General features: G+C 47.2%; 1 protein-coding gene across 1 annotated transcript in view; it reads right to left on the bottom strand.

Moving 5' to 3' along the window:
• LOC137883492 (uncharacterized protein DDB_G0283357-like) overlaps positions 1-21,584 on the bottom strand; it is a gene marked incomplete at its 5' end in the record, with an annotated part of 34,648 nt that extends 13,064 nt beyond the window's left edge. The window contains 19 exons of the mRNA XM_068724978.1: positions 819-864; positions 1,573-1,976; positions 2,983-3,043; positions 4,027-4,338; positions 5,374-5,684; positions 6,042-6,242; positions 6,297-6,440; positions 11,627-11,877; positions 12,903-12,950; positions 14,169-14,270; positions 15,885-15,932; positions 16,176-16,256; positions 16,500-16,632; positions 19,094-19,236; positions 19,382-19,416; positions 19,529-19,587; positions 19,958-20,079; positions 20,385-20,438; positions 21,537-21,584. Of these exons, the coding sequence (XP_068581079.1) occupies positions 819-864; positions 1,573-1,976; positions 2,983-3,043; positions 4,027-4,338; positions 5,374-5,684; positions 6,042-6,242; positions 6,297-6,440; positions 11,627-11,877; positions 12,903-12,950; positions 14,169-14,270; positions 15,885-15,932; positions 16,176-16,256; positions 16,500-16,632; positions 19,094-19,236; positions 19,382-19,416; positions 19,529-19,587; positions 19,958-20,079; positions 20,385-20,438; positions 21,537-21,584 (2,603 nt within the window). The remainder of the gene's footprint in view (positions 1-818; positions 865-1,572; positions 1,977-2,982; positions 3,044-4,026; positions 4,339-5,373; positions 5,685-6,041; positions 6,243-6,296; positions 6,441-11,626; positions 11,878-12,902; positions 12,951-14,168; positions 14,271-15,884; positions 15,933-16,175; positions 16,257-16,499; positions 16,633-19,093; positions 19,237-19,381; positions 19,417-19,528; positions 19,588-19,957; positions 20,080-20,384; positions 20,439-21,536) is intronic.
• Between the last annotated feature and the right edge of the window lie 3,663 nt (positions 21,585-25,247).

The raw sequence follows: 25,247 nt of genomic DNA on the forward strand, positions 1-25,247 counted from the left end.
AGTTGTTGGTCCCGCAGTTGTGGGTGCAATAGTTGTTGAGGCAGCTGTTGTGAGAACCACAGTTGTTGGTCCCGCAGTTGTTGGGGCCGCAGTTGTGGGTGCAGCAGTTGTGGGAGCCGCAGTTGTTGGGGCCGCAGTTGTGAGAGCTGCCGTTGTGGGAGCCACAGTTGTGGGAGCCGCAGTTGTTGGGGCCGCAGTTGTTGGCGCCGCAGTTGTGAGAGCAGCTGTTGTTGAGCCTGCAGTTGTTGGGGCCGCAGTTGTGGATGCAACAGTTGTTGAGGCAGCTGTTGTGGGAGCCGCAGTTGTGAGAGCTGCCGTTGTGGGAGCCACAGTTGTGGGAACCGCAGTTGTGGGAGCCGCAGTTGTTGGGGCCGCAGTTGTTGGAGCCACCGTCGTTGGGGCCTCAGTTGTTGGGGCTGCAGTTGTTGGGGCTGCAGTTGTTGGGGCCGTCGTTGGGGCCGCAGTTGTTGGGGCCGCAGTTGTGGGTGCAGCAGTTGTGGGAGCGGCAGTTGTTGGAGCCGCAGTTGTGAGAGCTGCCGTTGTGGGAGCCGCAGTTGTGGGGGCTGCAGTTGTGTGTGCAGCAGTTGTTGAGGCAACTGTTGTTAGAGCCGCAGTTGTGAGAGCAGCTGTTGTTGGGGCTGCAGTTGTGAGAGCTGCCGTTGTGGGAGCCGCAGTTGTGGGGGCCGCAGTTGTGAGAGCTGCCGTTGTGGGAGCCACAGTTGTGGGAGCCGCAGTTGTGGGAGCCGCAGTTGTTGGGGCCACAATTGTGGGAGCTGCCGTTGATGGAGCCGTAGTTGTTAGAGCAGCTGTTGTTGAGCCTGCAGTTGTGGGTGCAGCAGTTGTTGGGGTAGCAGTTGTTGGAGCCTCAGTTGTGAGAGCTGCCGTTGTGGGAGCCGCAGTTGTAGAAGCCGCAGTTGTGGGAGCCGCAGTTTTTGGTGCTGCAGTTGTGAGAGCAGCTGTTGTTGAGCCTGCAGTTGTTTGGGCCGCAGTTGTCGGTGCAGCAGTTGTTGAGGCAGCTGTTGTTGGAGCCGCAGTTGTGAGAGCAGCTGTTGTTGAGCCTGCAGTTGTTGGAGCCACAGTTGTTGGGGCAGCTGTTGTTGGAGCCGCAGTTGTGAGAGCAGCTGTTGTTGAACCTGCAGTTGTAGGGGCCGCAGTTGTGGGTGCAGCAGTTGTTAAGGCAGCTGTTGTGGGAGCCACAGTTGTTGGAGCCGCAGTTGTGAGAGCAGCCGTTGTGGGAGCCGCTGTTGTGGGAGCTGCCGTCGTTGGAGCCGCAGTTGTTGGGGCCGCAGTTGTGGGAGCTGCCGTTGTTGGAGCCTTTGTTGTGAGAGCAGCTGTTGTTGAGCCTGCAGTTGTTGGGGCCGCTGTTGTGGGAGCTGCCGTTGTGGGAGCCACAGTTGTGGGAGCTGCTGTCGTTGGAGCCGTAGTTGTGAGAGCAGCTGTTGTTGAGGGCGCAGTTGTGGGTGCCGCAGTTGTGGGTGCAGCAGTTGTTGAGGCAGCTGTTGTTTGAGCCGCAGTTGTGAGAGCAGCTGTTGTGGGAGCCGCAGTTGTGGGGGCCGCAGTTGTGGGAGCTGCCGTTGTGGGAGCCACAGTTGTGGGAGCTGCCGTTGTGGGAGCCACAGTTGTGGGAGCCGCCGTTGTGAGAACAGCTGTTGTGGGAGCCACAGTTGTGGGAGCCACAGTTGTGGGAGCCGCCGTTGTGGGAGCCACAGTCGTTGGGGCCGGAGTTGTTGGAGCCGCCGTCGTTGGGGCAACAGTTGTTGGGGCCACAGTTGTGGGAGCTGCCGTTGATGGAGCCGTAGTTGTGAGAGCAGCTGTTGTTGAGCCTGCAGTTGTTGGGGCCACAGTTGTGGGAGCTGCTGTCGTTGGAGCCGTAGTTGTGAGAGCTGTTGTTGTTGAGCCTGCAGTTGTTGGTCCCGCAGTTGTGGGTCCAACAGTTGTTGAGGCAGCTGTTGTGGGAGCCACAGTTGTTGAGGCAGCTGTTGTGGGAGCCACAGTTGTTGGGGCAGCTGTTGTTGGAGCCGCAGTTGTGAGAGCAGCCGTTGTGGGAGCCGCTGTCGTTGGAGCCGTAGTTGTGGGAGCCACAGTTGTTGGGGCAGCTGTTGTTGGAGCCGCAGTTGTGAGAGCAGCTGTTGTTGAGTCTGCAGTTGTTGGTCCCGCAGTTGTGGGTGCAACAGTTGTTGAGGCAGCTGTTGTGGGAGCCACAGTTGTTGGGGCAGCTGTTGTTGGAGCCGCAGTTGTGAGAGCAGCTGTTGTTGAGCCTGCAGTTGTTGGGGCCGCAGTTGTGAGAGCAGCTGTTGTTGAGCCTGCAGTTGTTGGGGCCGCAGTTGTGGGAGCCGCAGTTGTGAGAGCCGCCGTTGTGGGAGCCACTGTTGTGGGAGCTGCCGTCGTTGGAGCCGCAGTTGTTGGGGCCGCAGTTGTGGGTGCAGCAGTTGTTGAGGCAGCTGTTGTTGGAGCCGCAGTTGTGAGAGCAGCTGTTGTGGGAGCCGCAGTTGTGGGGGCCGCAGTTGTGAGAGCTGCCGTTGTGGGAGCCACAGTTGTGGGAGCTGCCGTTGTGGGAGCCACAGTTGTGGGAGCCGCAGTTGTTGGGGCCGCAGTTGTTGGAGCCGCCGTCGTTGGGGAAACAGTTGTTGGGGCCACAGTTGTGGGAGCCGCAGTTGTGAGAACTGCCGTTGTTGGAGCCGTAGTTCTGAGAGCAGCTGTTGTTGAGCCTGCAGTTGTTGGTCGCGCAGTTGTGGGTGCAACAGTTGTTGAGGCAGCTGTTGTGGGAGCCGCAGTTGTGGGAGCTGCTGTCGTTGGAGCCGTAGTTGTGGGAGCCACAGTTGTTGGGGCAGCTGTTGTTGGAGCCGCAGTTGTGAGAGCAACTGTTGTTGAGCCTGCAGTTGTTGGGGCCGCAGTTGTGGGTGCAGCAGTTGTTAAGGCAGCTGTTGTGGGAGCCGCAGTTGTGGGAGCTGCCGTTGTGGGAGCCGCAGTTGTGGGAGCTGCCGTTGTTGGAGCCGTAGTTGTGAGAGCAGCTGTTGTTGAGCCTGCAGTTGTTGGTCCCGCACTTGTGGGTGCAATAGTTGTTGAGGCAGCTGTTGTGAGAACCACAGTTGTTGGTCCCGCAGTTGTTGGGGCCGCAGTTGTGGGTGCAGCAGTTGTGGGAGCCGCAGTTGTTGGGGCCGCAGTTGTGAGAGCTGCCGTTGTGGGAGCCACAGTTGTGGGAGCCGCAGTTGTTGGGGCCGCAGTTGTTGGCGCCGCAGTTGTGAGAGCAGCTGTTGTTGAGCCTGCAGTTGTTGGGGCCGCAGTTGTGGATGCAACAGTTGTTGAGGCAGCTGTTGTGGGAGCCGCAGTTGTGAGAGCTGCCGTTGTGGGAGCCACAGTTGTGGGAGCCGCAGTTGTTGGGGCCGCAGTTGTTGGAGCCACCGTCGTTGGGGCCGCAGTTGTTGGGGCTGCAGTTGTTGGGGCTGCAGTTGTTGGGGCCGTCGTTGGGGCCGCAGTTGTTGGGGCCGCAGTTGTGGGTGCAGCAGTTGTGGGAGCCGCAGTTGTTGGAGCCGCAGTTGTGAGAGCTGCCGTTGTGGGGGCTGCAGTTGTGTGTGCAGCAGTTGTTGAGGCAACTGTTGTTAGAGCCGCAGTTGTGAGAGCAGCTGTTGTTGAGGGCGCAGTTGTGGGTGCAGCAGTTGTTGGGGCCGCAGTTGTGGGAACCGCAGTTGTTGGTGCCGCAGTTGTGAGAGCAGCTGTTGTTGAGCCTGCAGTTGTTGGGGCCGCAGTTGTGGGTGCAACAGTTGTTGAGGCAGCTGTTGTGGGAGCCGCAGTTGTGAGAGCTGCCGTTGTGGGAGCCGCAGTTGTGGGAGCTGCCGTTGGGGCAGCTGTTGTTAGAGCCGCAGTTGTGAGAGCAGCTGTTGTTGGGGCTGCAGTTGTGAGAGCCGCAGTTGTGGGAGCCGCAGTTGTTGGGGCCGCAGTTGTTGGGGCCGCCGTCGTTGGGGCCGCAGTTGTTGGGGCCGCAGTTGTGGGAGCCGCAGTTGTTGGAGCCGCAGTTGTGAGAGCTGCCGTTGTGGGAGCCGCAGTTGTTGGGGCCACAGTTGTGTGTGCAGCAGTTGTTGAGGCAACTGTTGTTAGAGCCGCAGTTGTGAGAGCAGCTGTTGTTGGGGCTGCAGTTGTGAGAGCTGCCGTTGTGGGAGCCGCAGTTGTGGGGGCCGCAGTTGTGAGAGCTGCCGTTGTGGGAGCCGCAGTTGTGGGAGCCGCAGTTGTTGGGGCCACAATTGTGGGAGCTGTCGTTGATGGAGCCGTAGTTGTTAGAGCAGCTGTTGTTGAGCCTGCAGTTGTGGGTGCAGCAGTTGTTGGGGTAGCAGTTGTTGGAGCCTCAGTTGTGAGAGCTGCCGTTGTGGGAGCCGCAGTTGTAGAAGCCGCAGTTGTGGGAGCCGCAGTTGTTGGGGCCGCAGTTGTTGGGGCCGCCGTCGTTGGGGCCGCAGTTGTTGGGGCCGCAGTTGTGGGATCCGCAGTTGTTGGAGCCGCAGTTGTGAGAGCAGCTGTTGTTGAGCCTGCAGTTGTTGGGGCCACAGTTGTGGGTGCAACAGTTGTTGAGGCAGCTGTTGTGGGAGCCGCAGTATTGAGAGCTGCCGTTGTGGGAGCCACAGTTGTGGGAGCCGCAGTTGTGGGAGCCGCAGTTGTGGGAGCCGCAGTTGTGGGGGCCACAGTTGTTGGGGCCGCAGTTGTTGGAGCCGCCGTCGTTGGGGCCGCTATTGTTGGGGCAGCAGTTGTTGGGACCGTCGTTGGGGCCGCAGTTGTGGGTGCAGCAGTTGTGGGAGCCGCAGTTGTTGGAGCCGCAGTTGTGAGAGCTGCCGTTGTGGGGGCCGCAGTTGTGTGTGCAGCAGTTGTTGAGGCAGCAGTTGTGGGAGCCGCAGTTGTTGGAGCCGCAGTTGTGAGAGCTGCCGTTGTGGGAGCCGCAGTTGTGGGGGCCACAGTTGTGGGTGCAGCAGTTGTTGAGGCAGCTGTTGTTGGGGCCGCAGTTGTGAGAGCTGCCGTTGTGGGAGCCGCAGTTGTGGGAGCCGCAGTTGTTGGGGCCACAGTTGTTGGAGCCGCCGTCGTTGGGGCCTCAGTTGTTGGGGCCGCAGTTGTGGGTGCAGGAGTTGTTGAGTCAGCTGTTGTGGGAGCCACAGTTGTTGGGGCAGCTGTTGTTGGAGCCGCAGTTGTGGGTGCAGCAGTTGTTGAGTCAGCTGTTGTGGGAGCCGCAGTTGTGAGAGCTGCCGTTGTGGGAGCCGCAGTTGTGGGTGCCGCAGTTGTGGGAGCTGCCGTTGTTGGAGCCGTAGTTGTGAGAGCAGCTGTTGTTGAGCCTGCAGTTGTTGGGGCCGCAGTTGTTGGGGCCGCAGTTGTGGGGGCCGCAGTTGTGGGTGCAACAGTTGTTGAGGCAGCTGTTGTGGGAGCCGCAGTTGTGAGAGCTGCCGTTGTGGGAGCCGCAGTTGTGGGGGCCGCAGTTGGGGGAGCCGCAGTTGTTGGGGCCGCAGTTGTTGGAGCTGCAGTTGTGAGAGCCGCAGTTGTTGGAGCCGCCGTCGTTGAGGCCGCAGTGGGAGCCGCTGTTGTGGGAGCCGCAGTTGTTGGGGCCGCAGTTGTTGGGGCCGCAGTTGTGGGAGCCGCAGTTGTTGGTGCCGCAGTTGCGAGAGCAGCTATTGTTGAGCCTGCAGTTGTTGGGGCCGCAGTTGTGGGTGCAGCTGTTGTTGGAGCCACAGTTGTGGGTGCAGCAGTTGAGTCAGCTGTTGTGGGAGCCGCAGTTGTGAGAGCTGCCGTTGTGGGAGCCGCAGTTGTTGGGGCCGCAGTTGTTGATGCCGCAGTTGTTGGTGCCGCAGTTGTGGGTGCAGCAGTTGTTGAGTCAGCTGTTGTGGGAGCCACAGTTGTTGTGGGAGCCACAGTTGTTGGGGCCGCAGTTGTTGGGGCCGCAGTTGTTGGTGCCGCAGTTGTGGGTGCAGCAGTTGTGGGTGCAGCAGTTGTTGAGTCAGCTGTTGTGGGAGCCGCAGTTGTGAGAGCTGCCGTTGTGGGAGCCGTAGTTGTGAGAGCAGCTGTTGTTGAGCCTGCAGTTGTTGGGGCCGCAGTTGTTGGGTCCGCAGTTGTGGGGGCCGCAGTTGTGGGAGCTGCCGTTGTTGGGGCCGCCATCATTGGAGCCGCCGTCGTTGGAGTCGCAGTTGTTGGGGTCGCAATTGTGGGACCTGCCGTTGCTGGAGCCGCAGTTGTGGAGGCAACTGTTGTTGTGGCCGAGGTTGTTGGAGTAGCAGCTGTGGTAGCCACAGTTGTGGGAGCCAAAGTCGTTGGGGTTGCAGTTGTGTTACCTACCGTTGTTGGAGCAGTTGCGGCAGCTGTTGTGAGTGCTGCAGTTGTGGAGGCAGCCATTGTTGGGGCAGCTGTTGTTGGAGCTGCAGTTGTTGGAGCCGCAGTCGTTGGAGCCGTAGTTGTGAGAGTGACTGTTGTTGAGCCTGCAGTTGTGGTTGTTCACTTAGTATGAGTAATATTAAGAATTTCCAAAAATGTATCAAATTCCTCAGTATTTCAACACATCATGTCATGTTTAACTTGTAAGGAATGGCTATTGGGATCTGTTGTTCTTCAAGTTGTTAGTTTGTACAACTGTTATCAAACATATCAGGAAGTATTTGCATAAATTACAGTTTGAACATCCATATTGTCAACAAAAAGATCCTAATGTTTTAGTTGAAACTACCACCTTCTCTTGATCACGGACCATCAGGCCAAACTTTGTATAAGTTCTCTGTCTTCTTCATAATTCAACACTGTCTTCAAATGCTGTGTCTAACTCAGAAATGTTTAAACCTTGACAGAGGGTAATGACTGCTTCATTGTTATATATGTGCTTTTTTTTAATGCAGCTTTAATTTGGAGTGATTGTTTTATGGGGTAAAATGTTAATCACATATAATGTTTCGCAATATCAAAATTCCAATGTAGCAATGCTATTAATTCAATACTGCTCTAAAGTACAAATAACTTTTAACTTTTTTTTCATTTTTTCTAACATTTAAAAAGTGAGACAGTGCTACCTGATTCTTTCTGCTGTCCAGGATTAATGTGGATGTTCTTGTTTTTATTCTTTAATGTCCTTGACAGAAGACCATTCAGGCAGTAAATGTCATCTTGGAAATTAATCAGCTACAAAACAGCGTTTTATTAACTACTATTATTATTCTTATATTTGAAGACTAGTCAGTCAAACTAAAACATATGTAATTTCAACAGTTACCTTGTGCGGAGGATGCATGTAAATATCCAAACAAAACTATCCAACAAAGGATGTGTCTTTCCATGATGACTGAGACAAGTATTTTGTCTGTGATCGCATGTTGCGCTTAGTTTGTGAATTACTCCTCCCTCAGCTATGGAGGCGGAGACAAGGCATTGGTGATAGAGGGTACTTTCATATAACCTGAAAAACCAGGTAAGTCACAGACACACACGTTTACAAAATAGTGCACAGTCCAAACTAAATCACTATTTACATCATACCTTACACCATGCTGCATTTAGCTAACAATCCAGTTTTTTTAAAGAATAATTAGTGATTATTTTAACTGCTGTATTAATCAGTTTCTAGTCATTATTTGCATATTTGGGTCTTTGTTTGGATGTTTTTCATCAGTGGAATTACTCTTTTCACAAAGGATGACAATTCACATTCTAAGCGAGCTGAGCCCGTTATTAGGGGTCCAAACGGCTGAAACCCGATTGTTTGGTGCTGATGAACCTTTATTATTATTGCCATTATTAATTGTTGCTATAATGATAGTATTGATAATAATAATGTATTTTTATAAAGCTTCTACATCACAAATCTTTGCGCAAATTCCAGTGAGATGGGACATCATGTGGAATTTTCACCAGTGATTGGAAGTTGTGTGCAAATGCTGCTCAACAAATATGCCCTCAATCGTCCAGATGGTGGCACTGCCTCTGATTTTATAAATTACATGATGGCCTCATATTTCAAGTTAAACATACATATTTCATACTTTGTCTCTTTGTTTCCAGCTTTAGAAGTTATTCTCTCCTTTCCTGAGATTTCCTCTAGTTACCTTCCATCTTTGAACTTTTTGACTTTTTAACTAATTCCTAGTTATTTACTTCATGACTGCGATTCTGTGTGTTCTGGTGGGGATTTTCCTACTGATTTCCTGTTCAGAAATCCATTTGTGTTGAATTATATTATTTGTATGTATTTGTGACAGAGTTTTTGATTAGCTTACTTTGATTTTGAATCAAAGAATTAAGAATTAATTCTGTCCTTTCAATAATCCTTTTTGTCTTTTAAGTGTGTGGATTCTCTCTTGGTCCTTCGACCGCATCATACTGTATTTTTTGTTGCATTAAAATAGCTGTGTGTGAATGTTGACATGTATGTTCAGCGCTTTGAGTGGTTGGACGGCTAGAAAAACGCTATATAAAAGCCATATCCATAACCGTTACAGACAAAACACACTGGTCCATATTTATTATATTTGGCATTTCTTTTGACCTCACTGCTATTATTAATGCATTTTTCATATGGCAATATTGGCGTGTATGATGAACCCTCAGTTAAATCCTTGCCTTCTTTAGGGATGACTGTTATTAATGATGAGAGGTCGGTGCTCAGGTTCCCAAATCGAATGCAAAATTATAAACTTTGGTGTCAGTATTGCATTAAACCTGGAAAAATGAGTTTGTATATCCATGATTCCCTGGAGTCTTACCCTTTTTAAGTTTCTTTATTTGTCTTGATATTCCGATTATTGCTGATGTTTTTATGAGGGACACGTTCTGATGTGAGGAGGCTTGTTTTAGTTTAAGTCTGGTACCCCGTAGTAATGTTTTCATTTTTTAAATGTAAATGATCTCTCTATTTCTTCTGATAACAATCTTTTTAAGATGTTTTAAGTCTTTTTAAGTTGTGTGGTAATGGGGGTATTTTAAGTTTGTGCTTATTCTCCAGTTTAATATGTAATTCAAGCAAATTTTTAACTTGCATTTTTCAAGATCAGAAGCATTAACTATTATTTCTCTTCTTGATACAGCTTCTGCTCCTTCCCATGAGATGACCTCAGTGATTTCCCCTGTGTTGCTCAATTCAAAGTAGTTGTTTAGGCTTTGTTTAGAACTTAATTTCACATTTAGGGTAATGGTTGCATGATCTGAAAAAGTCATTGTTCCAAGAGCAGATTGACTGATAGATGAAATAAAAAAATGTAACGTCTACCAATCTACTGTATGTGGAATGTCTACCTGGGTAATATGTATAATCTTTAGTTGTTGGATGTAGTGTTCTCCATACATCTGTTATTTCTATCTTTGCACATGTACTCCTAAGTATTGAAGCTGCTTTTTATGCCTTACATGTTCAAACTGTTGAGTCTACATTGGGGTTAAAGCTTTGGTTAAAGTCCCCACCAATAATAATTGTTCCTTTCCTTTGTGTCATTATTAACTCTTTTATTTGAGCCATAAATTGAGGCAATAAATCCGGTGGATGGCATACATTCATCAGAGATGCTTCAGTTGTCTCTATTTTTCCGACAACCAAAGCAAATCTTTCTTCCTTATCCTGTATACAGTTTATCTTTTCAAAGGGAATGTGGGCTTTTATAATTGTTACAACTCCCTTTCTTGTTGAGCTATGAGGACGAAAACTCTTGTGCATTTCATGCAACTTTCATGTTCTTTTTGTGACAAGTAGATTACTTGGTGAAACAGTATATCTCCCTGTTTAATTGCAAGAAGCTTTGTCTTTAAAGGACAGGTAGCTAACTAATCAATGTTTAAAGCACTTACAAAAAACAGTTCTCGTTTTTAATCACTAGATTTATCCAGCATTTCACAAATTGAGTCTAAGTATGCTATATATGCAGTAGGCAGCCTATAGCAGCAACCCACGAGTATAGGTTTAGTTTGTGTCAGGTGAACCTATAGCCACAGTGCTTCCATGTCACACACCATTAAATCACCTCGTATATCTACTGGAAAGTTATTCTGGACATAAAAAGCGACGCCACCACCATATCTATTTCGGTCTTTCCTGAACAGTGTATATCCATCAACCACTAATTCTGTATTTTCAAATGAGGGATCTAAATGTGTCTCGGATATTGCAAGTATATGGATATTGTTTGGTTGCATCATACAACTTAATTCATAGATCTTAATTCTTAAGGTACAAATGTTTACATCAGCTATCAGCAGGCCTTTGCCTGGGATATTAAGAGTTTTTGAGCCCATATTAAAATAACACCAAGCAGTGAATAGTTAGATGGCAAGAGTAGGGCTTAATGACCCAACTCACTCACAAGATTAGTGGTTTTCTCACTGTGTCGGTTTCTTGTAGGAGGATGTGTTATCAGTCTGTCGTGCCGGAGAAAGGCAATTTCCCCTTTCTCATGCACTGCCCTCATGGCTGGCATGAGATCCCTTCTCTTTGGCGGACAGCCTCCGTAAAGTCCTCATTGATAAAGATGTTAGTTTCCTTTCGGTGCCGAGCATTCTGAAGAGCAGCTACTTTATCCTTGTGGGCCAGCTGTTTTACATTGGTTGATTTCAGGTCATCCATTTCCTTCTGCGTGTATTGAATACTCATTTTGAGATATTTTGAGGTCCATTTGTTTGTTCATAGAATCCAATATCATTTGAATAAAACATTTGAAGCTCTTCTCTTGTTGAATAATGTCCGTAAACGCCTCCTTTTGTTGTTGTAGGAGTTTTCGCACCTGAGTTATAGTAACCATTTTGAGCGGTGACTTGGTTAGTTGGTTTAGTTTCTGGTGTAGCAGGGGTTATTGGAGGAGTTGTTGTGGGGCTCAAATGTGTTGTAGCTGTGGTGGGTATTGTGGTGCTTGTTAATATGGTAGTTTGAGGTGTGATAGTCTTTCTTGGAGTTGTTGTGGTGATGCTAGGGTGGTGTTGTAGTTGGTGGTGTATTAGTGGTGCTTGATATTGTTGTGGAGGTTGTAGATGCTGTGGAATTTACTGGTGTCGTGGTTATTGGAGGTGTTGTTGCAGGGCTCAAAGGTGTTGTAGTTGTGGTGGGTGTTGTGCTAGTTTGGGGTGTACTGGTACTTGGTGATGTGGTAGTGGTGCTTGGAGGTGTTGTTGCGGGGCTCAAATGTGTTGTAGTTGTGGTGGGTATTGTGGTGCTTGTTGGTATGGTAGTTTGAGTTGTGATAGTTCTTCTTGGAGTTGTTGTGGTGATGCTAAGGTGGTGTTGTAGTTGGTGGTGTATTAGTGGTGCTTGATATTGTTGTGGAGGTTGTAGATGCTGTGGAATTTTCTGGTGTCGTGGTTATTGGAGGTGTTGTTGCAGGGCTCAAAGGTGTTGTAGTTGTGGTGGGTGTTGTGGTTGTTTGGGGTGTAGTTGTGCTTGTTGTGGTAGTTTGGGTTGTGCTCAGTGGTGTGGTAGTTGGTGGTGTAGTAGTTGTGCTTGACGTTGTGGTGGTGGGTGATGTAGTTGTTGGTGTCGTTGTGGTTATTGGAGGATTTGTAGTTGTAGCTGCTGTTGTTGGAGCCGCAGTTGTTGGAGCCGCAGTTGTCAGAACAGCTGTTGTGGGAGCTGCAGTTGTTGGAGCATCTGTTGTTGGAGCCGCAGTTGTTGGAGCCGCAGTTGTGAGAACAGCTGTTGTTGAGCCTGCAGTTGTTGTGGCCACAGTTGTGGGTGCAGCAGTTGTTGAGGCAGCTGTTGTGGAAGCCACATTTGTTGGGGCAACTGTTGTTAGAGCTGCAGTTGTTGGAGCTGCAGTTGTGAGAGCAGCCGTTGTTGGAGCCGGAGTTGGTGGTGTAGTAGTTGTGCTTGACGTTGTTGTGGTGATTGGTGATGTAGTTGTTGGTGTCGTTGTGGTTATTGGAGGATTTGTAGTTGCGGATGTGGTGGGTATTGTGCTAGTTTGTGTTGTACTGGTACTTGGTAGTGTGGAAGTTGGTGGTGTAGTAGTTGTGCTTGACGTTGTTGTGGTGGTGGGTGATGTAGTTGTTGGTGTTGTGGTTATTGGAGGATTTGTAGTTGCAGATGTGGTGGGTGTTGTGCTAGTTTGTGTTGTACTGGTACTTGGTAGTGTGGTAGTTGGTGGTGTGGTAGTTGTGCTTGGCGTTGTTGTGGTGGTGGGTGATGTAGTTGTTGGTGTCGTGATTATTGGAGGATTTGTAGTTGCAGATGTGGTGGGTGTTGTGCTTGTTTGTGTTGTACTGGTACTTGGTAGTGTGGTAGTTGGTGTTTTAGTAGTTGTGCTTGGTGTTGTTGTGGTGGGTGATGTAGTTGTTGGTGTCGTTGTGGTTATTGGAGGATTTGTAGTTGCAGATGTGGTGGGTATTGTACTAGTTTGTGTTGTACTGGTACCTGGTAGTGTGGTAGTTGGTGGTGTAGTAGTTGTGCTTGACGTTGTTGTGGTGGTGGGTGATGTAGTTGTTGGTGTCGTTGTGGTTATTGGAGGATTTGTAGTTGCAGATGTGGTGGGTATTGTGCTAGTTTGTGTTGTACTGGTACTTGGTAGTGTGGTAGTTGGTGGTGTAGTAGTTGTACTTGACGTTGTTGTGGTGGTGGGTGATGAAGTTGTTGGTGTTGTGGTTATTGGAGGATTTGTAGTTGCAGATGTGGTTGGTGTTGTGCTAGTTTGTGTTGTACTGGTACTTGGTAGTGTGGTAGTTGGTGGTGTAGTAGTTGTGCTTGGTGTTGTTGTGCTGGTGGGTGATGTAGTTGTTGGAGTCGTGGTTATTTGAAAATTTGTAGTTGCAGATGTGGTAGGTGTTGTGATAGTTTGTGTTGTACTGGTACCTGGTAGTGTGGTAGTTGGTGGTGTAGTAGTTGTGCTTGGCGTTGTTGTGGTGGTGAGTGATGTAGTTGTTGGTGTCGTGGTTATTGGAGGATTTGTAGTTGCAGATGTGATGGGTGTTGTGCTAGTTTGTGTTGTACTGGTAATTGGTAGTGTGGTAGTTGGTGGTGTAGCAGTTGTGCTTGACGTTGTTGTGGTGGTGGGTGATGTAGTTGTTGGTGTCGTTGTGGTTATTGGAGGATTTGTAGTTGCAGATGTGGTTGGTGTTGTTCTAGTTTGTGTTGTACTGGTACTTGGTAGTGTTGTAGTTGGTGGTGTCGTAGTTGTGGTTGACATTGTTGTGGTGATTGGTGATGTAGTTGTTGGTGTCGTTGTGGTTATTGGAGGATTTGTAGTTGCAGATGTGGTGGGTATTGTGCTAGTTTGTGTTGTACTGGTACTTGGTAGTGTGGTAGTTGGTGGTGTAGTAGTTGTGCTTGACGTTGTTGTGGTGGTGGGTGATGTAGTTGTTGGTGTTGTGGTTATTTGAGGATTTGTAGTTGCAGATGTGGTTGGTGTTGTGCTAGTTTGTGTTGTACTGGTACTTGGTAGTGTGGTAATTGGTGGTGTAGTAGTTGTGCTTGGTGTTGTTGTGGTGGGTGATGTAGTTGTTGGTGTCGTTGTGGTTATTGGAGGATTTGTAGTTGCAGATGTGGTGGGTATTGTGCTAGTTTGTGTTGTACTGGTACTTGGTAGTGTGGTAGTTGGTGGTGTAGTAGTTGTGCTTGACGTTGTTGTGGTGATGGGTGATGTAGTTGTTGGTGTTGTGGTTATTGGAAGATTTGTAGTTGCAGATGTGGTGGGTGTTGTGCTAGTTTGTGTTGTACTGTTACCTGGTAGTGTGGTAGTTGGTGGTGTAGTAGTTGTGCTTGATGTTGTTGTGGTGATTGGTGATGTAGTTGTTGGTGTCGTTGTGGTTATTGGAGGATTTGTAGTTGCAGATGTGGTGGGTGTTGTGCTAGTTTGTGTTGTAGTGGTACTTGGTAGTGTTGTAGTTGGTGGTGTAGTAGTTGTGCTTGACATTGTTGTGTTGGTGGGTGATGTAGTTGTTGGTGTTGTGGTTATTGGAGGATTTGTAGTTGCAGATGTGGTGGGTGTTGTGCTAGTTTGTGTTGTACTTGGTAGTGTGGTAGTTGGTGGTGTAGTAGTTGTGCTTGACGTTGTTGTGGTAATGGGTGATGTAGTTGTTGGTGTCGTTGTGGTTATTGGAGGATTTGTAGTTGGAAATGTGGTGGGTGTTGTGCTAGTTTGTGTTGTACTGGTACTTGGTAGTGTGGTAGTTGGTGGTGTAGTAGTTGTGCTTGACGTTGTGGTGATGGGTGATGTAGTTGTTGGTGTCGTGGTTATTGGAGGATTTGTAGTTGCAGATGTGGTAGGTGTTGTGCTAGTTTGTGTTATACTGGTAATTGGTAGTGTGGTAGTTGGTGGTGTAGTAGTTGTGCTTGGCGTTGTTGTGGTGGTGGGTGATGTAGTTGTTGGTGTTGTTGGGGTTATTGGAGGATTTGTAGTTGCAGATGTGGTTGGTGTTGTGCTAGTTTGTGTTTTACTGGTACTTGGTAGTGTGGTAGTTGGTGTTGTAGTAGTTGTGGTTGACATTGTTGTGGTGATTGGTGATGTAGTTGTTGGTGTCGTAGTTATTGGAGGATTTGTAGTTGCAGATGTGGTGGGTGTTGTGCTAGTTTGTGTTGTACTGGTACTTGGTAGTGTGGTAGTTGGTGGTGTAGTAGTTGTGCTTGACGTTGTTGTGGTGATGGGTGATGTAGTTGTTGGTGTCGTGGTTATTGGAGGATTTGTAGTTGCAGATGTGGTGGGTGTTGTGCTAGTTTGTGTTGTACTTGGTAGTGTGGTAGTTGGTGGTGTAGTAGTTGTGCTTGGCATTGTTGTGGTGGTGGGTGATGTAGTTGTTGGTGTCGTTGAGGTTATTGGAGGATTTGTATTTGCAGATGTGGTGGGTGTTGTGCTAGTTTGTGTTGTATTTGGTATTGTGGTAGTTGGTGGTGTAGTAGTTGTGCTTGACGTTGTTGTGGCAATGGGTGATGTAGTTGTTGGTGTCGTTGTGGTTATTGGAGGATTTGTAGTTGGAAATGTGGTGGGTGTTGTGCTAGTTTGTGTTGTACTGGTACTTGGTAGTGTGGTAGTTGGTGGTGTAGTAGTTGTGGTTGACATTGTTGTGGTGATTGGTGATGTAGTTGTTGGTGTCGTAGTTATTGGAGGATTTGTAGTTGCAGATGTGGTGGGTGTTGTGCTAGTTTGTGTTGTACTGGTACTTGGTAGTGTTGTAGTTGGTGGTGTAGTAGTTGTGCTTGACATTGTTGTGTTGGTGGGTGATGTAGTTGTTGGTGTTGTGGTTATTGGAGGATTTGTAGTTGCAGATGTGGTGGGTGTTGTGCTAGTTTGTGTTGTATTTGGTATTGTGGTAGTTGGTGGTGTAGTAGTTGTGCTTGACGTTGTTGTGGCAATGGGTGATGTAGTTGTTGGTGTCGTGGTTATTGGAGGATTTGTAGTTGGAAATGTGGTGGGTGTTGTGCTAGTTTGTGTTGTACTGGTACTTGGTAGTGTGGTAGTTGGTGTTGTAGTAGTTGTGGTTGACATTGTTGTGGTGATTGGTGATGTAGTTGTTGGTGTCGTAGTTATTGGAGGATTTGTAGTTGCAGATGTGGTGGGTGTTGTGCTAGTTTGTGTTGTACTTGGTAGTGTGGTAGTTGGTGGTGTAGTAGTTGTGCTTGACGTTGTTGTGGTGATGGGTGATGTAGTTATTGGTGTCGTTGTGGTTATTGGAGAATTTGTCGTTGCAAATGTGGTGGGTGTTGTGCTAGTTTGTGTTGTACTGGTACTTGGTAGTGTGGTAGTTGGTGGTGTAGTAGTTGTGCTTGGCGTTGTTGTGGTGGTGGGTGATGTAGTTGTTGGTGTCGTTGTGGTTATTGGAGGATTTGTAGTTGCAGAAGTGGTGGGTATTGTACTAGTTTGTGTTGTACTGGTACTTGGTAGTGTGGCAGTTGGTGGTGTAGTAGTTGTGCTTGACGTTGTTGTGGTGGTGGGTGATGTAGTTGTTGGTGTCGTGGTTATTGGAGGATTTGTAGTTGCAGATGTGGTGGGTATTGTGCTAGTTTGTGTTGTACTGGTACTTGGTAGTGTGGTAGTTGGTGGTGTAGTAGTTGTGCTTGACGTTGTTGTTGTGGTGGGTGATGTAGTTGTTGGTGTTGTGGTTATTGGAAGATTTGTAGTTGCAGATGTGGTTGGTGTTGTGCTAGTTTGTGTTGTACTGGTACTTGGTAGTGTGGTAGTTGGTGGTGTAGTAGTTGTTCTTGGTGTTGTTGTGGTGGTGGGTGATGTAGTTGTTGGTGTCGTGGTTATTGGGGGATTTGTAGTTGCAGATGTGGTAGGTGTTGTGCTAGTTTGTGTTGTACTGGTACCTGGTAGTGTGGTAGTTGGTGTTGTAGTAGTTGTGCTTGGCGTTGTTGTGGTGGTGGGTGATGTAGTTGTTGGTGTCGTTGTGGTTATTGGAGGATTTGTAGTTGCAGATGTGGTGGGTGTTGTGCTAGTTTGTGTTGTACGGGTAATTGGTAGTGTGGTTGTTGGTGGTGTAGTAGTTGTGCTTGACGTTGTTGTGGTGGTGGGTGATGTAGTTGTTGGTGTTGTGATTATTGGAGGATTTGTAGTTGCAGATGTGGTTGGTGTTGTGTTTGTTTGTGTTGTACTGGTACTTGGTAGTGTGGTAGTTGGTGGTGTAGTAGTTGTGCTTGGCGTTGTTGTGGTGGTGGGTGATGTAGTTGTTGGTGTCGTTGTGGTTATTGGAGGATTTGTAGTTGCAGAAGTGGTGGGTATTGTACTAGTTTGTGTTGTACTGGTACTTGGTAGTGTGGCAGTTGGTGGTGTAGTAGTTGTGCTTGACGTTGTTGTGGTGGTGGGTGATGTAGTTGTTGGTGTCGTGGTTATTGGAGGATTTGTAGTTGCAGATGTGGTGGGTATTGTGCTAGTTTGTGTTGTACTGGTACTTGGTAGTGTGGTAGTTGGTGGTGTAGTAGTTGTGCTTGACGTTGTTGTGGTGGTGGGTGATGTAGTTGTTGGTGTTGTGGTTATTGGAAGATTTGTAGTTGCAGATGTGGTTGGTGTTGTGCTAGTTTGTGTTGTACTGGTACTTGGTAGTGTGGTAGTTGGTGGTGTAGTAGTTGTTCTTGGTGTTGTTGTGGTGGTGGGTGATGTAGTTGTTGGTGTCGTGGTTATTGGGGGATTTGTAGTTGCAGATGTGGTAGGTGTTGTGCTAGTTTGTGTTGTACTGGTACCTGGTAGTGTGGTAGTTGGTGGTGTAGTAGTTGTGCTTGGCGTTGTTGTGGTGGTGGGTGATGTAGTTGTTGGTGTCGTTGTGGTTATTGGAGGATTTGTAGTTGCAGATGTGGTGGGTGTTGTGCTAGTTTGTGTTGTACGGGTAATTGGTAGTGTGGTTGTTGGTGGTGTAGTAGTTGTGCTTGACGTTGTTGTGGTGGTGGGTGATGTAGTTGTTGGTGTTGTGATTATTGGAGGATTTGTAGTTGCAGATGTGGTTGGTGTTGTGTTTGTTTGTGTTGTACTGGTACTTGGTAGTGTGGTAGTTGGTGTTTTAGTAGTTGTGCTTGGTGTTGTTGTGGTGGGTGATGTAGTTGTTGGTGTCGTTGTGGTTATTGGAGGATTTGTAGTTGCAGATGTGGTTGGTGTTGTTGTAGTTTGTGTTGTACTGGTACTTGGTAGTGTTGTAGTTGGTGGTGTCGTAGTTGTGGTTGACATTGTTGTGGTGATTGGTGATGTAGTTGTTGGTGTCGTTGTGGTTATTGGAGGATTTGTAGTTGCAGATGTGGTGGGTATTGTGCTAGTTTGTGTTGTACTGGTACTTGGTAGTGTGGTAGTTGGTGGTGTAGTAGTTGTGCTAGACGTTGTTGTGGTGGTGGGTGATGTAGTTGTTGGTGTTGTGGTTATTTGAGGATTTGTAGTTGCAGATGTGGTTGGTGTTGTGCTAGTTTGTGTTGTACTGGTACTTGGTAGTGTGGCAATGGGTGGTGTAGTAGTTGTGCTTGGTGTTGTTGTGCTGGTGGGTGATGTAGTTGTTGGTGTCGTGGTTATTTGAAAATTTGTAGTTGCAGATGTGGTAGGTGTTGTGCTAGTTTGTGTTGTACTGGTACCTGGTAGTGTGGTAGTTGGTGGTGTAGTAGTTGTGCTTGGCGTTGTTGTGGTGGTGAGTGATGTAGTTGTTGGTGTCGTGGTTATTGGAGGATTTGTAGTTGCAGATGTGATGGGTGTTGTGCTAGTTTGTGTTGTACTGGTAATTGGTGGTGTAGTAGTTGTGCTTGACGTTGTTGTGGTGGTGGGTGATGTAGTTGTTGGTGTTGTGATTATTGGAGGATTTGTAGTTGCAGATGTGGTGGGTGTTGTGCTTGTTTGTGTTGTACTGGTACTTGGTAGTGTGGTAGTTGGTGTTTTAGTAGTTGTGCTTGGTGTTGTTGTGGTGGGTGATGTTGTTGTTGGTGTCGTGGTTATTGGAGGATTTGTAGTTGCAGATGTGGTTGGTGTTGTGCTAGTTTGTGTTGTACTGGTACTTGGTAGTGTGGTAGTTGGTGGTGTCGTAGTTGTGATTGACATTGTTGTGGTGATTGGTGATGTAGTTGTTGGTGTTGTTGTGGTTATTGGAGGATTTGTAGTTGCAGATGTGGTGGGTATTGTACTAGTTTGTGTTGTACTGGTACCTGGTAGTGTGGTAGTTGGTGGTGTAGTAGTTGTGCTTGACGTTGTAGTGGTGGTGGGTGATGTAGTTGTTGGTGTCGTTGTGGTTATTGGAGGATTTGTAGTTGCAGATGTGGTGGGTATTGTGCTAGTTTGTGTTGTACTGGTACTTGGTAGTGTGGTAGTTGGTGGTGTAGTAGTTGTGCTTGACGTTGTTGTGATGGGTGATGTAGTTGTTGGTGTTGTGGTTATTGGAGGATTTGTAGTTGCAGATGTGGTGGGTATTGTGTTAGTTTGTGTTGTACTGGTACTTGGTAGTGTGGTAGTTGGTGGTGTAGTAGTTGTGCTTGACGTTGTAGTGGTGGTGGGTGATGTAGTTGTTGGTGTTGTGGTTATTGGAGGATTTGTAGTTGCAGATGTGGTTGGTGTTGTGCTAGTTTGTGTTGTACTGGTATTTGGTAGTGTGGTAGTTGGTGGTGTAGTAGTTGTGATTTGTGTTGTTGTGCTGGTGGGTGATGTAGTTGTTGGAGTCGTGGTTATTTGAAAATTTGTAGTTGCAGATGTGGTAGGTGTTGTGCTAGTTTGTGTTGTACTGGTACCTGGTAGTGTGGTAGTTGGTGGTGTAGTAGTTGTGCTTGGCATTGTTGTGGTGGTGAGTGATGTAATTGTTGGTGTCGTGGTTATTGGAGGATTTGTAGTTGCAGATGTGGTGGGTGTTGTGCTTGTTTGTGTTGTACTGGTACTTGGTAGTGTGGTAGTTGGTGTTTTAGTAGTTGTGCTTGGTGTTGTTGTGGTGGGTGATGTAGTTGTTGGTGTCGTTGTGGTTATTGGAGGATTTGTAGTTGCAGATGTGGTGGGTATTGTGCTAGTTTGTGTTGTACTGGTACCTGGGAGTGTGGTAGTTTGTGGTGTAGTAGTTGTACTTGACGTTGTTGTGGTGGTGGGTGATGTAGTTGTTGGTGTCGTTGTGGTTATTGGAGGATTTGTAGTTGCAGATGTGGTGGGTATTGTGCTAGTTTGTGTTGTACTGGTACTTGGTAGTGTGGTAGTTGGTGGTGTAGTAGTTGTGCTTGATGTTGTTGTGATGGGTGATGTAGTTGTTGGTGTTGTGGTTATTGGAGGATTTGTAGTTGCAGATGTGGTGGGTATTGTGTTAGTTTGTGTTGTACTGGTACTTGGTAGTGTGGTAGTTGGTGGTGTAGTAGTTGTGCTTGACGTTGTTGTGGTGGTGGGTGATGTAGTTGTTGGCGTTGTGGTTATTGGAGGATTTGTAGTTGCAGATGTGGTTGGTGTTGTGCTAGTTTGTGTTGTACTGGTACTTGGTAGTGTGGTAGTTGGTGGTGTAGTAGTTGTGATTGGTGTTGTTGTGGTGGTGGGTGATGTAGTTGTTGGAGTCGTGGTTATTTGAAAATTTGTAGTTGCAGATGTGGTAGGTGTTGTGCTAGTTTGTGTTGTACTGGTACCTGGTAGTGTGGTAGTTGGTGGTGTAGTAGTTGTGCTTGGCGTTGTTGTGGTGGTGAGTGATGTAATTGTTGGTGTCATGGTTATTGGAGGATTTGTAGTTGCAGATGTGGTGGGTGTTGTGCTAGTTTGTGTTGTACTGGTACTTGGTAGTGTGGTAGTTGGTGTTTTAGTAGTTGTGCTTGGTGTTGTTGTGGTGGGTGATGTAGTTGTTGGTGTCGTTGTGGTTATTGGAGGATTTGTAGTTGCAGATGTGGTTGGTGTTGTGCTAGTTTGTGTTGTACTGGTACTTGGTAGTGTGGTAGTTGGTGGTGTAGTAGTTGTGCTTGACGTTGTTGTGGTGGTGGGTGATGTAGTTGTTGGTGTTGTTGGGGTTATTGGAGGATTTGTAGTTGCAGATGTGGTGGGTATTGTGCTAGTTTGTGTTGTACTGGTACCTGGGAGTGTGGTAGTTGGTGGTGTAGTAGTTGTACTTGACGTTGTTGTGGTGGTGGGTGATGTAGTTGTTGATGTCGTGGTTATTGGAGGATTTGTAGTTGCAGATGTGGTGGGTATTGTGCTAGTTTGTGTTGTACTGGTACTTGGTAGTGTGGTAGTTGGTGGTGTAGTAGTTGTGCTTGACTTTGTTGTGGTGATGGGTGATGTAGTTGTTGGTGTTGTGGTTATTGGAGGATTTGTAGTTGCAGATGTGGTGGGTGTTGTGCTAGTTTGTGTTGTACTGGTACCTGGTAGTGTGGTAGTTGGTGGTGTAGTAGTTGTGCTTGACATTGTTGTGTTGGTGGGTGATGTAGTTGTTGGTGTTGTGGTTATTGGAGGATTTGTAGTTGCAGATGTGGTGGGTGTTGTGCTAGTTTGTGTTGTACTTGGTAGTGTGGTAGTTGGTGGTGTTGTAGTTGTGCTTGACGTTGTTGTGGTAATGGGTGATGTAGTTGTTGGTGTCGTTGTGGTTATTGGAGGATTTGTAGTTGGAAATGTGGTGGGTGTTGTGCTAGTTTGTGTTGTACTGGTACTTGGTAGTGTGGTAGTTGGTGGTGTAGTAGTTGTGCTTGACGTTGTTGTGGTGATGGGTGATGTAGTTGTTGGTGTCGTGGTTATTGGAGGATTTGTAGTTTCAGATGTGGTAGGTGTTGTGCTAGTTTGTGTTGTACTGGTACTTGGTAGTGTGGTAGTTGGTGGTGTAGTAGTTGTGCTTGGCGTTGTTGTGGTTGTGGTTGATGTAGTTGTTGGTGTTGTTGGGGTTATTGGAGGATTTGTAGTTGCAGATGTGGTTGGTGTTGTGCTAGTTTGTGTTTTACTGGTACTTGGTAGTGTGGTAGTAGGTGGTGTAGTAGTTGTGCTTGACGTTGTTGTGGTGGTGGGTGATGTAGTTGTTGGTGTCATTGTGGTTATTGGAGGATTTGTTGTTGCAGATGTGGTGGGTATTGTGCTAGTTTGTGTTGTACTTGGTAGTGTGGTAGTTGGTGGTGTTGTAGTTGTGCTTGACGTTGTTGTGGTAATGGGTGATGTAGTTGTTGGTGTCGTTGTGGTTATTGGAGGATTTGTAGTTGGAAATGTGGTGGGTGTTGTGCTAGTTTGTGTTGTACTGGTACTTGGTAGTGTGGTAGTTGGTGGTGTAGTAGTTGTGCTTGACGTTGTTGTGGTGGTGGGTGATGTAGTTGTTGGTGTCGTGGTTATTGGAGGATTTGTAGTTGCAGATGTGGTAGGTGTTGTGCTAGTTTGTGTTGTACTGGTACTTGGTAGTGTGGTAGTTGGTGGTGTAGTAGTTGTGCTTGGCGTTGTTGTGGTGGTAGGTGATGTAGTTGTTGGTGTTGTTGGGGTTATTGTAGGATTTGTAGTTGCAGATGTGGTGGGTGTTGTGTTAGTTTGTGTTTTACTGGTACTTGGTAGTGTGGTAGTTGGTGTAGTAGTTGTGGTTGACATTGTTGTGGTGGTGGGTGATGTAGTTGTTGGTGTCGTAGTTATTGGAGGATTTGTAGTTGCATATGTGGTGGGTGTTGTGCTAGTTTGTGTTGTACTTGGTAGTGTGGTAGTTGGTGGTGTAGTAGTTGTGCTTGACGTTGTTTTGGTGATGGGTGATGTAGTTATTGTTGTCGTTGTGGTTATTGGAGAATTTGTAGTTGCAAATGTGGTGGGTGTTGTGCTAGTTTGTGTTGTACTGGTACCTGGTAGTGTGGTAGTTGGTGGTGTAGTAGTTGTGCTTGGCGTTGTTGTGGTGGTGGGTGATGTAGTTGTTGGTGTCGTTGTGGTTATTGGAGGATTTGTAGTTGCAGATGTGGTGGGTGTTGTGCTAGTTTGTGTTGTACTGGTACTTGGTAGTGTGGTAGTTGGTGGTGTAGTAGTTGTGCTTGACGTTGTTGTGGTGATGGGTGATGTAGTTGTTGGTGTCGTGGTTATTGGAGGATTTGTAGTTGCAGATGTGGTGGGTGTTGTGCTAGTTTGTGTTGTACTTGGTAGTGTGGTAGTTGGTGGTGTAGTAGTTGTGCTTGACGTTGTTTTGGTGATGGGTGATGTAGTTATTGGTGTCTTTGTGGTTATTGGAGAATTTGTAGTTGCAAATGTGGTGGGTGTTGTGCTAGTTTGTGTTGTACTGGTACTTGGTAGTGTGGTAGTTGGTGGTTTAGTAGTTGTGCTTGGCATTGTTGTGGTGGTGGGTGATGTAGTTGTTGGTGTCGTTGTGGTTATTGGAGGATTTGTAGTTGCAGATGTGGTGGGTATTGTACTAGTTTGTGTTGTACTGGTACCTGGTAGTGTGGTAGTAGGTGGTGTAGTAGTTGTGCTTGGCGTTGTTGTGGTGGTGGGTGATGTAGTTGTTGGTGTCGTTGTGGTTATTGGAGGATTTGTAGTTGCAGATGTGGTGGGTATTGTGCTAGTTTGTGTTGTACTGGTACTTGGTAGTGTGGTAGTTGGTGGTGTAGTAGTTGTGCTTGACGTTGTGGTGGTGGGTGATGTAGTTGTTGGTGTTGTGGTTATTGGAGGATTTGTAGTTGCAGATGTGGTGGGTGTTGTGCTAGTTTGTGTTGTACTGGTACCTGGTAGTGTGGTAGTTGGTGGTGTAGTAGTTGTGCTTGGCGTTGTTGTGGTGGTGGGTGATGTAGTTGTTGGTGTCGTTGTGGTTATTGGAGGATTTGTAGTTGCAGATGTGGTGGGTGTTGTGCTAGTTTGTGTTGTACTGGTACTTGGTAGTGTGGTAGTTGGTGGTGTAGTAGTTGTGCTTGACGTTGTTGTGGTGATGGGTGATGTAGTTGTTGGTGTTGTGGTTATTGGAGGATTTGTAGTTGCAGATGTGGTGGGTGTTGTGCTAGTTTGTGTTGTACTGGTACCTGGTAGTGTGGTAGTTGGTGGTGTAGTAGTTGTGCTTGACGTTGTTGTGGTGATTGGTGATGTAGTTGTTGGCGTCGTTGTGGTTATTGGAGGATTTGTAGTTGCAGATGTGGTGGGTGTTGTGCTAGTTTGTGTTGTAGTGGTACTTGGTAGTGTTGTAGTTGGTGGTGTAGTAGTTGTGCTTGACATTGTTGTGTTGGTGGGTGATGTAGTTTTTGGTGTTGTGGTTATTGGAGGATTTGTAGTTGCAGATGTGGTGGGTGTTGTGCTAGTTTGTGTTGTACTTGGTAGTGTGGTAGTTGGTGGTGTAGTAGTTGTGCTTGACGTTGTTGTGGCAATGGGTGATGTAGTTGTTGGTGTCGTTGTGGTTATTGAAAGATTTGTAGTTGGAAATGTGGTGGGTGTTGTGCTAGTTTGTGTTGTACTGGTACTTGGTAGTGTGGTAGTTGGTGGTGTAGTAGTTGTGGTTGACATTGTTGTGGTGATTGTTGATGTAGTTGTTGGTGTCGTAGTTATTGGAGGATTTGTAGTTGCAGATGTGGTGGGTGTTGTGCTAGTTTGTGTTGTACTGGTACTTGGTAGTGTGGTAGTTGGTGGTGTAGTAGTTGTGCTTGACGTTGTTGTGGTGATGGGTGATGTAGTTGTTGGTGTCGTGGTTATTGGAGGATTTGTAGTTGCAGATGTGGTGGGTGTTGTGCTAGTTTGTGTTGTACTGGTACTTGGTATTGTGGTAGTTGGTGGTGTAGTAGTTGTGCTTGTCGTTGTTGTGGTGGTGGGTGATGTAGTTGTTGGTGTTGTTGGGGTTATTGGAGGATTTGTAGTTGCAGATGTGGTTGGTGTTGTGCTAGTTTGTGTTGTACTGGTACCTGGTAGTGTGGTAGTTGGTGGTGTAGTAGTTGTGCTTGACGTTGTTGTGGTGGTGGGTGATGTAGTTGTTGGTGTCGTTGTGGTTATTGGAGGATTTGTAGTTGCAGATGTGGTGGGTGTTGTGCTAGTTTGTGTTGTACTGGTACTTGGTAGTGTGGTAGTTGGTGGTGTAGTAGTTGTGCTTGACGTTGTTGTGGTGATGAGTGATGTAGTTGTTGGTGTCGTTGTGGTTATTGGAGGATTTGTATTTGCAAATGTGGTTGGTGTTGTGCTTGTTTGTGTTGTAATGGTACTTGGTAGTGTTGTAATTGGTGGTTTAGTAGTTGTGCTTGACGTTGTTGTGGTGATGGGTGATGTAGTTGTTGGTGTTGTGGTTATTGGAGGATTTGTAGTTGCAGATGTGGTGGGTGTTGTGCTAGTTTGTGTTGTACTGGTACTTGGTAGTGTGGTAGTTGGTGGTGTAGTAGTTGTGCTTGACGTTGTTGTGGTGATTGGTGATGTAGTTGTTGGCGTCGTTGTGGTTATTGGAGGATTTGTAGTTGCAGATGTGGTGGGTGTTGTGCTAGTTTGTGTTGTAGTGGTACTTGGTAGTGTTGTAGTTGGTGGTGTAGTAGTTGTGCTTGACATTGTTGTGTTGGTGGGTGATGTAGTTGTTGGTGTTGTGGTTATTGGAGAATTTGTAGTTGCAGATGTGGTGGGTGTTGTGCTAATTTGTGTTGTACTTGGTAGTGTGGTAGTTGGTGGTGTAGTAGTTGTGCTTGACGTTGTTGTGGCAATGGGTGATGTAGTTGTTGGTGTCGTTGTGGTTATTGGAAGATTTGTAGTTGGAAATGTGGTGGGTGTTGTGCTAGTTTGTGTTGTACTGGTACTTGGTAGTGTGGTAGTTGGTGGTGTAGTAGTTGTGGTTGACATTGTTGTGGTGATTGTTGATGTAGTTGTTGGTGTCGTAGTTATTGGAGGATTTGTAGTTGCAGATGTGGTGGGTGTTGTGCTAGTTTGTGTTGTACTGGTACTTGGTAGTTTGGTAGTTGGTGGTGTAGTAGTTGTGCTTGACGTTGTTGTGGTGATGGGTGATGTAGTTGTTGGTGTCGTGGTTATTGGAGG

The sequence above is a fragment of the Cebidichthys violaceus genome, unplaced genomic scaffold (assembly GCF_023349555.1).
Source record: "Cebidichthys violaceus isolate CVI_PGR_0920_01 unplaced genomic scaffold, fCebVio1.0.p SCAF_33, whole genome shotgun sequence".
Lineage (NCBI taxonomy): Eukaryota > Metazoa > Chordata > Actinopteri > Perciformes > Stichaeidae > Cebidichthys > Cebidichthys violaceus.